At 42.7% G+C, this 10,802-nt stretch overlaps 1 protein-coding gene across 1 annotated transcript; it reads left to right on the top strand.

Moving 5' to 3' along the window:
* The first annotated feature begins 2,293 nt into the window (after positions 1 to 2,293).
* Positions 2,294 to 5,624, top strand: Coprs (coordinator of PRMT5 and differentiation stimulator). The gene is made up of 3 exons (XM_015501161.2): positions 2,294 to 2,440; positions 4,167 to 4,385; positions 5,185 to 5,624. Exons 1-3 carry the CDS (start codon positions 2,428 to 2,430, stop codon positions 5,352 to 5,354), a joined length of 402 nt encoding a protein of 133 aa, XP_015356647.1. The 5' UTR covers positions 2,294 to 2,427; the 3' UTR covers positions 5,355 to 5,624.
* The last annotated feature ends 5,178 nt before the right edge of the window (positions 5,625 to 10,802 follow it).

The raw sequence follows: 10,802 nt of genomic DNA, 5'->3' as shown, positions 1-10,802 counted from the left end.
TGAGAAGCGCCTCGGGCGCTCCTGAAGGCTGAGCGCCGTTTGGGCGCGCGCTAGGGCTGGAAACGGCCGGTGGACTGGCTGCCGGGCGGGGAACCCCAGGGCGTGGGTGGGCGCGTCGCAGGGCTGGGAAGGCTGTGGGCTTCGGGGAGCCTTCACATACTTGGTAAATGGGAGGTGATGCTGATGAACGAGAGCTGGGGCCCGCCGCCGGGGGCCTGGGCCAGGATCTGGTGAGGACAACGAGGAGAGGGGCTTTACCTTGGGAACCTCTGTCCATTGGTGGGCATGCTCAGCTAACCTAACCACCTGATGATGTCACATGGGCACTCTTTTTTTCTATTTAATGAAATCAAAGGCCCGTTTGACGCAGGTTTTCCAGAAACTTGTTTTCACGTGCGCGCCAGAAAGCACCGTTTTTTCCCCCAAGACCATTCTTATAGTTATCACCTGCTTTTTGAGGGTAGAACCCTCTCTTTAGGGCTCTTTACCCAAGCAACTAGCATTGTGCCTGGAACATACAAACGTATATTAATTGGGTGGATGAATGGAATGCTTATCTAAGCATCAAAGGTGGTATTTAACCAAAGATATGAAAAATATAGCCATAGACATACAGCAGATTACTTTGCATTACAGAATAGAATGAGACTAATTTTAATTTTGTCAAGACAAAGTAGGAAAAGATGTGCATTTCCTCTCAAAGATGAGAGGATAGTGGTGCCTGCAAAGGCCTGGGAATGAGGAGGTGCAGGACAAATGGTTGGAGCTTGGGTCGCAGAGCAGGTAGAGAACTATGTTCAACAAGTCCATGGTGGGGAGGAGAGGGGGAGTGTGAATGTCATGGCTGATCTTGCACTCTGCAGTGGAGGGCTGTTGAAGGTTGTAATTGTGATTAACTCTGTAAAGCTGGGCAAGCTGGGTGGGTTCGGAGGTAGTTAGGAGACTATGGCAGTGGTTTAGGTGAGAGGTCCAACTCCTTGATCAACAGTGACCAGTGGTTGTCACTGACCATAGGAGGTGAAATTGAATTATTAAACCCAGACATAGGTAGTGAATGCTAGTTGGGGCAAGTGCCAAGTGCAATTTGGGTGTAGGATAAAAGGTGAATTTAAATTCAAGAAATGTTACATTTCTACAACATACTAGGTGTTTGTATAAATGTTATGTCATTATCGTAAGCCCCCTGCAGGGTCAGAACAGTGACCCCCAATTTCTAGGGGGTCATATTCTGAATGAATGGTGGAGCTAGGATTGAAATCAAGTCTAATTATACAGGTTGTGAACATTTCTTTTTTTTTTAATATTTATTTTTTAGTTTGTAGGTAGACACAATATCTTTATTTTTTATTTTTATGTGGTATTGAGGATTGAACCCAGCGCCCCGTGCATGCCAGGCGAGCCTGCTACCGCTTGATCCACATCCCCAGCCCAATATTTCTTGTTTCATTAGAAAGCGGTCTTGGAAGCCAGGTGTAGTGGTACGTGCTTGTAGTCTCAGCTACTTGGTAGACTAAGGCAGGAGGATCAGAACTTCGAGGCCAACCTTGGCAATTTAGTAAGACCCTGTCTCAAAAAATTAAAAAAAGTGCTGGGGATATAGCTCAGTGGTAGAGGAATCGTGAGGAGACAGGAGTTCGATAGAAGGAATTGTTAACTAGATGTGAAGTATTTTAAGTATTTGAAAAGGTAAAAGGTAAAAAGTGCACACAGAAGCAGCAACTGCAGGAAATAGCTGCCAACCCTATGACTGAGGGAACAGGGATAAAGTCGAAGATTAAAATTTATAAGTTTAGAGGATAGGCTTTTTGGGGAGTGGGTACTGGGGATTGAGCTCAGGGGCACTCAACCACTGAGCCACATCCCAGCCCTGTTTTGTATTTTATTTAGAGACAGGGTCTCACTGAGTTGCTTAGTGCCTCGCTTTTGCTGAGGTTGGCTTTGAACCCGTGATCCTCCTGCTTTAGCCTCCCAACCCGCTGGGATTATAGGCGTGCACCACCCGGCCTAGAGGATAGGCTTTGCAGAGCTGCAATGCCAGCCTTTGGTCATGGGGCATTGCTTCAGCTGGTGCTAGGGTCCCTGAGCTTGAAGGAGAGGTCTTGGGATGAGGCTGGCTCTGCAAACCTGGCAAAACTGGCAGCCGGATTCAGTGGCTGCTTTGGGCTGGCACTCCCACTGCCAGGGGAGAAACAAGGTGCTTCTCTTGCCATCCCTGCTGAGTGTACCAGGACAAAGCAGAAATGTGGGTTGAAGGTCCCAGCCCTGCACCAAGGTGGGGAGTATTAGAGGGTGACTTTGGAGCTGGGAGGCGGTGGCTTTCTACTGGGCATGTCCAGATACCCAAGTCCCTGGTAATTATTTCTTCTTCCTCAGGCTGGCTTTGGCACAGTGGACCACCCTGATCAGGAGAGAGAGACTGATGCAGCCATGGATCGACTAGGCAAGTAGACAGCAGAGACGGGTGGATGTCGGGAGAGAGGGAACAAAGGAGAGAGGACAGTCCCTTGTGTCTTGTTTGCCTTTCCTGTTAGCCGGTCCTGTGGGCCATTGAGTTGCCTTCTCTGCCCAGTGTTTCAGCAGTGTCCTCATTTGGAAGCTATTACTAGAGCTTCCATGAGGGAAGCTTCTCAAGTTCTATGTCCTTAAATATGTCACTGAGCCTCTCTTCATCTTTAAAATGGGGCTAATAGTACCTACCACCTAGGGTATTCTGAGGAGTGGGGAGAGGATCCCAAACTATCCTGTCTAATATAGTCCACTGGCCACTGATACTCGGTGAAGGTAAGTTAAATAAAATGAGAAATTCAGTTCCTTATGTACACTGGCCACATTTCACGTGCATAGTAGTCACATATGAGTAGTGCTATTGAGCAGCACAGATAATAAAACATTTCCATCAATGAAGAAAGTTCTGGTGAATGCTGCTGATCTAGATCGAGCTCATAACATGTATATTCACATTTAGCACAGTGACAGTGTTGTACAGTCATTACCATTGTCTAGTTCCAGAACATTTCATCACCTCAAAAGGAAATCCTGTAGCCATTGAATAGTCAGTCTCTATTCTTCCCTTTTCTGAGTCCCAAAGCATTAATCTGCTTTCTGTCTCTATCAATTTACCTATTATGGATAGGCAAATGTGAGTCAACTATAAATGGAATTACAGAACATGTGGTTTTTGGTGTCTGGCTTCTGTCAACGCATCGTAATATTTTCAAGGCTTGTTCGTGTCGCAGCATGTATCAGCACCTCAGTCCTCTTTATGGCAGAATAGTTCCACGCATGGATAATACCACATTCATGTATCATCGTCTGTTGGTGCACATGTGGGGTGCTGTCTACCTTTTGGTGATTGTGAACCATGGTGCTGTGAACATTCTTGTTTTGTTTAAAACCTGTTTTCAGTCCTTTGGGGTATATATTTAGGTGTGGAATTGTTGGATCATATGATAATTCTCTGTTATTGAGGAATCAGCTAAGTACATTTTGGCTCAGTTACACATTTAGGAATTGGCAGATGAGATTTGAGCCCAGGCAGTCTGGCTCCAGATGCCATATTGTGAATATTACCTTGTTGCTTTTAGCAGTTGTTCTTTATTTATTTATTGCATATATATTTAGTTGTAAATGGACACAATACCTTTATTTTCTTTCTTTCTTTCTGTCTTTTTTTTTTTTTTTGATGCCAGAGATTGAACCCAGGGCCTTGTGCATACAAGGCAAGCACTCTACCAGCTGCCGCTGGGATGCGTTCTGCTTTTCTGCCTGCATTTTCCCAGTGCCCCTTGTACCTGCACTCACCCCTGCCATGCTCTTTGAGGCTGAGGGGAGGAATTGAAAAGCAAAATTCAATGTAAGCTTGTATTGTGAAAGCGTATCATTTGCTAGAGTTACTTTGGTGTGGTGACATGTCCACCACCTGCTACTGTGAACTGTGCTCAGCCCCCTGTACCAACTGCAGAGCATTGATGGTCTTATTGAAGACAAAACATCGACTCTGCTTCTAAAAATATAAACAGAATAATATTTTTGTAGGTTCCCAGGTGACTAAAGAGCCCCGTACCCTTGTTTTACTACCCTCTTAGTCTGCCAAACATTTTTCAAGCTCACGAGCAGGTCTTCTCTGGTTTGTCAATTTTAAGACTTTCCTTTTGTGGATTTCTTAGCCAGTGGAGCACAGAGCATCCCTAATGACATTCCTACCCATGGTGAAGGCACACATTCTGAAGAAGAAGGCTTTGCTGTGGAAGAGGAGGAGTCTGATGGGGAACTGAATACCTGGGAGCTGTCAGAAGGAGCACACTGTCAGCCCAAGGAGCAGACGGCTGATCTTTTCAATGAGGACTGGGACTTGGAGTTGAAAGCGGATCAAGGAAATCCTTATGGTAGGTGTGGAGTTTCTGGGGTGCTAACAGTTTAAAAGAGGAGTCCATGTGTAAGAATTCTGTCTCTGATTTGTTACAGGTCTGAAATTTTTGTGACAGCTGCTTTTTTATATCAACTACCCCCCTAATTTTTCAGTGGACTCCATAATATAGCACTTTATTTTCACATGGAAAAAAAAGTTCCTCTCTAGAAATCTTTGTATGAATTGAGCAGCTGTGATACCCACCCCCTTGCTTCCTCTCCACTGCTTAGAACCTTGTTTGAGAAGCACAACCATGGATTGTTCAGAATGACCGTGGGTGCACTTATTCAGAAGGGTGCAGTGTGTGTGTGTCTGTCTGCACTTGTGTGTTATTGTAGAAAACAAATCAAGTGTCTGCCCCCTAGGCATTTTTTTTTTTTTAATTTGTTTTTACCCTCCCTCTTTCCTTTAGTCTGGATTATTTTCTTTTGGTACTGGGGATTGAACCACTGAGCCACATCCCCAATCCCTTTTATTTTTGATTTTTATTGTGAGACAGGGTCTCATAAGTTGCTTAGGGCCTTGCTAAGTTGCTGAGGCTGGCCTCAGCCTCCTGAGTTTCTGGGGTTACAAGTGTGCACCATCGTGCTCAGTGTTTAATCTTTTTTTTTTTTTTTTTTAAATATTAGCTGTAGATGGACACAATACCTTTATTTTATTTATTTATTTGTATGTGGTGCTGAGGATCAAACCCAGTGCCTTATACATGCTAGGCAAGCACTCTACCACTGAACCACAACCCAGCCCTTAAGTCTGTTTTTTGAAACTGTCTGCAGATGCTGATGACATCCAGGGGAGCATTTCTCAAGAGATCAAACCTTGGGTATGCTGTGCCCCACAAGGAGACATAATCTATGACCCCAGTTGGCACCATCCACCTCCACTGATACCCCACTATTCCAAGATGGTCTTTGAAATGGGACAGTTTGATGATGCCGAAGATTGAATGTGGAGCTTTCTGCCTTATGGGTAGGTGGGTCCTCTCAATCAAGATCTCTCTTCCTGTCTTTGAGGTGAGATGTCCTAATTGAGACAATGTTCCCAATGGTTCCTGAGCCTGGGGTACGCAGACTGGTATAAAATAAGGTCCCACTGTTCTCCCCAGCTCTGTTGTTTCTGTTGTTGTTTGTAAGACTCCTCCTTGGGATGTGTGTGTTTTCGTGTCTGTGTCAGGAGGACTTGTGTTCTTTATAAATAAAGGTAGGAAAAAAGTCAATACGCTTTGTCTCCTTTCTTCCTTTAAATTAGGTGCTTCTGAGCAAGGCCCTACTCACTTTATTTGAAGTCCCCAAAAGACATTTTAAGGATTGACTATCAGGGAACTTAAAAAAAACTATTCTAGGGAAGAAAAAGAATTTTAGTTTTGCTTCTGTGGATCTGACACTTAAAAAAAATATTTATTTTGTAGTTATAGTTGGACACAATACCTTTATTTCACTTATTTATTTTTATGTGGTGCTGAGGATCGAACCCAGAACCTTGTGTGTGCAAGGCGAGTACTCTACCACTGAGCCACAACCCCAGCCCCTAGATCTGACAGTTTTGATGAGTGGTTGGAATCCAAGAGACATTGTGACTTTGCAGCTGATTTCTGTCCCATTAGTTGGGAAAATGGAACACTGACTTAGTTTATAAGGATTTTTCTGTAGGCTGAGAAACTAAATGGCAAACTAAGTAAGCCAACAATTGTATAATCCTTAATTGGCAGAAAATTTTGTTTTTCATTTAATCTTTCTTTTAAAATTATTTTTTATTTAGTTGTCAATGGGCCTTTATTTTATTTATTTTTATGTGGTGCTGAGGATCAAACCCAGTGCCTCACACATGCTAGGCAAGTGCTCTGTCACTGAGCCACAACCCCAGCCCCTCTATTTAATCTTTTTTTTTTAATATTAATTTTTAGTTGTAGTTGGACACAATACCTTTATTTTTATTTATTTTCATCTGGTGCTGAGGATTGAACCCAGTGCCTCACACATGCTAGGCAAACGCACTGTCACTGAGCCACAACCCCAGCCCTCCATTTAATCTTTAGCCTTTTCAATTATATGAAGTTACCCTCCCCCCCCACACACATAAGTTTTTTTTTTTAATTTTTAAAATTTATCTCATTTCAGAGTTGAGGATGCAAGACCTCCCTAAGAGGTCTTGAGTGGCCCAACAGGGACCCAGATGCACACAATCTGTTCTCACGGGCCTGGCATATGTGAGAACGTAGCAGGGGAGTCTGGACCCCACCTAGGATTGTTTCTCATCTGTTTGAGATCTAAAATTGAAGTAAATATCAAAGCAGTTAATTAAACATATGACTATTTGAATTCTTTGACTTAAAAAAGTTTTTTTTTTTAGTTATAGATGGAAACAATATCTTTATTTGGCTTATTTATTTTTTTATGTGGTGCTGAGGATTGAACCCAGTGCCTCACATGTGTAAGGCAAGCTCTGCCACTAAGCCACAACCCCAGGCCCTGAACCCTGAATTATTTTTCTTTCCTTTTTTTTTTTTTTCTTTTTTGTAGTACTGGGGATTGAACCCAGGGGTGTTCTTCCGCTGAGCTATATCACCAGATCCTTTTATTTTTATTTATTTATTTAAAGTTTTTTTCCTTTTAGTTGTAGATGGATACAATCCCTTTATTTATTTATTTTTATTTTTATATGGTGCTGGCGATCAAACCCAGAGCCTCATGCATGCTAGGCAAGCACTGTGCCACTGAGCCACAACCCCAACCCCAGACCCTTTTATTTTCTGTTTTGAGACAGGGTCTCATTTTCTCAGGCTGGCCTCAAACTTGGAATCCTCCTGCCTCAGCCTCCCATGTTGCTGGTATCACAGGCATGTGCCACCACACCCAGCTAAACATTTTTCAAATCTGATTTAAATATTGTTTTGGTGTCCACCATGTAAAGAGAAAGATGTAGAGAACATCATTAATCACAGAGGCAGGAATGAAGAAAAAGAAGTATGGAGTTGGAAGTGGAAAAATACTAATGACATGATCAGTGCCAATGTAGACTAAAACTACTCTGAGAAGATCATGTATAATTGCATGAGCAAGTGATAAAACTTCAGAGGTAATCAAATTGGTTTCCTTTGTTCATTATTAGGTGATGAATGTGTAGGCAATTTTGCTCTTATACATAATATTTCTGCTTTTTTTGTTGGAGGGTATTTTGGGGATTGAAGCTAGAGTCTTGTGCATGCTTAGCACTTGCTCTTCTGTTGAGCTATACCCCCAGCCACTGCTTTTATATATTATTTTAATATAGATTTTACACTCAGGTATTTAAAGCAGACAGAAAATGTTATTCTAGAGCAGAATGTGTCCTATGTCTAGTCTTCCTTTTCTGACTAATTAGGAAACTTGCCTTACTCTGCCTCGGTGGTTGGTCTATGGTCTGCCTCCCTCTTTGAGGTCAGGACCGTGGCTCACCTCTCAGCATCTCTTTATTGGCCAAGCATGACAATGTTCAGTTAATATTGTTCCAAACTCAGTTCCCTTCAGTAATGGGTATAATATTTGCCTTGTCTGATCATATACCAGACTGGTGATGGAAAGGAATCAGTTTTTTGTTGTTATTAGTTTTTGGTACTGGGAATTGAACCCAGGGATGCTTTACCACTGAGCTATATCCCAAGACCCTTTTTAAAAATATTTTTTGAAGCAGGGTCTCACTAAGTTACTTAGGCCAGCCTTAAACCTCCTGCCTTAGCCTTATGAGTCCTTGGGATTTGCGGGTGTGGGCCACCACACATGGCAAGAACCAGTTTTTGAAGAACCTTTAAAAAGTCTTTGTGCTCAAATTAGATTAGGATTAATCTAATTTGATTAGATTAATTAAATTAGGATTAGTTAGAATTCTTTATTAATTTACCATTTTAAAAACAGTACATAGGACCAGGTGTATGGTACACTCCTATAATCTCAGCAGCTTGGGAGGCTGAGGAATGAGGATTATAAGTTTAAAACCAGCTGCAGCAGCTTAGTGAGGCCCTCTGCAATTTAGGCCCCATTTCAAAAAGGGCTGAGATGTGTTTCAGTGGTTAAGCACCTCTGGGTTCAATCCCTGGTACCAAAAATCTAAACCCCAGAAAACCAACATATAGGAGCAGAGGAGAGAGATGTCCAGAAATGGTGAGTTTACTGCTGTACTTTAATCTGCAAACCTTTGATTCAAAATAAGTAAACTTTGTTCTCTAAAACTAGTATATGTCTGAGAAGACATGAATTTGTAAAGGAGATTATTTATTTGATAAATAACAAATCATGGTTATTTAAAAAACAATTGTCGGGGGTGGCTGGGGTTGTGGCTCAGGAGTAGAGCACTTGCCTCACGCCTATGAGGCACTGGGTTCGATCCTCAGCACCACATTGAAGAAATAAATACATAAAGTTAAAAAAAAAAAAAGAATTGGGGGGCTGAGGTTGTGGCTCAGTGGCTTGTCTCTCACATGTGAGGCACTGGGTTCGATCCTCAGCATCATATAAAAATAAATAGATATTGTGTTCATGTATAACCAAAAAATATTTAAAAAAATTAGGTATGGGGGTATAGCTTAGTGGTAGAGTATGTGCTTAGCATGCACAGTCCCTCACACACACACACACCCACACACACACACACACAGTCGAATTAAAGGAAATACCACAATGATTTCTAGTCAGCTTTTTATAATGAAGACTTAACAATTTAGATATTCAACAAAAATGAAAAAAATCTTCTGTTTATCCGAATCTCTGGTACTAAGTGTTTTAGTTGGCTTTTTCGCTACTGTGACTGTAGGACCTAAGCAGAGCAATTTTAGAGAAGGAAAAGTTTATTTGGGGGCTGGGGTTGTGGCTCAGTGGGAGAGCGCTTGGGAGACCATGGGTTCAATCCTCAGCACCACATATAAATAAAATAAAGGTATGGTGTCCAACTACAACTAAGAAATAAATATTTAAAAAAAGAGTTTATTTGGGGGCTCACGGTTTCAGAGGTCTCAATCCATAGGCAGCAGACTTCACTCCTCAGGGCTCAAACTGAGGCTGAGCATCATGGCAGAAGAGTGTGGCAGAGGGAAGCAGCTCACATGATCAGAAAGCAGATCTCCACTTGTCAGATAAAAACATATACCCCAAAGCCATGCTCCACCCGCCATGCCCCACCTGCCGTGCCCCACCTGCCTTTAATTACCACTCAGTTAATCCCATTAGGTGATTAATTCACTGACTGGCCAAGGCTTTCATAACTCAATCATTTCTCTGAACCTTCTTCCATTGTCTCACATGTGAGCTTTTGGGGGACACCTCATATCCACACCATAACACTAAGCTAAGAAGCCTCAGTCTCAGAATTGAGGAACGTGGCTGTTGCTTACGGGCCTTAACACTGTCTACAAATCTTTTTGTGCTATTTGTTACAAGTCTTGCATTGAGCTGCTCTCTACCCATTTGACCCTGGTCAGCTCTGTGGTCCTGACGCTCAAGTACTGGAAATTAGCAATCTTCTCTTCTCTCTGGCTGCTTATTTTCTGTATTTGAAATAGTGAGGGGAGAGATGAGATGCTGGAGGTGCAAATCTGGGACTTTTGGAGGTTTCTGTAGGTTTCAGCACTGAGGGAGGTTGACATTGTTGCGTGAGGCTGGGTATGTTGAGAAAGAGAGCTGAACTTGAGTAGGAGGAAGGATCTGACCTCGAGGGCCATAGTGGCAGCAGAGGGTGAAAACCAGGTGAGTGTAGGTGCCACTCTTCCCAAGTCTAATAAGAAAGTCTTAAGGAAGAGGAAATGGCTGTCTTTTATAAAGTGAAGCCAAGGAAGACAAAGCCTAAAAGTCCTTTTTGGACATGGGAATCAGAATGTTCACATGATGTGATGATTGGAGCCATGGCATTTGTGTGACCACTGAGCTGCTGCCTGTGGCACTGTTATCTCACGGTCTTGACTGGGGCAGTGGTGACTTCTGGCCAGTTTTTCTCAGAATGTGTGAGGGGAGAGAAAAGGAGGGAATAGAGAGAGGGACAAAAGTGTACAGAGGCTGCTGAAAAATATAGGTACTAAGGGGCCGAGAAGAACAAATGAGAAACATTTATTCTGATACTTCTTTCAAATAATATTGTCTTATCAAGAAAGAAACTAGGGCTGGGATTGTGGCTCAGCGGTAGAGCGCTCGCCTAGCATGTGTGAGGCCCTGGGTTCGATCCTCAGCACCACGTAAAAATAAAAGATATTGTGTCTAACTACAATTAAAAATAATAAATATTAAAAAAAAAAAAAAAAGAAAGAAACTGGCTAGGGGTGGTGGCGCATGCCTATAATCCCAGTGGCTCGGGAGGCTGAGGCAGGAGGATCTTGAGTTCAAAGCCAGGCTTAGCAAAAGTGAGGCGCTAAACAACTCAGTGAGCCCCTGTC

The sequence above is a fragment of the Marmota marmota genome, unplaced genomic scaffold, assembly GCF_001458135.2.
Source record: "Marmota marmota marmota unplaced genomic scaffold, marMar, whole genome shotgun sequence".
Lineage (NCBI taxonomy): Eukaryota > Metazoa > Chordata > Mammalia > Rodentia > Sciuridae > Marmota > Marmota marmota.
The sequence above is the reverse complement of the archived record's forward strand: the minus strand, read 5'-3'. Positions and strand labels throughout refer to the sequence as shown.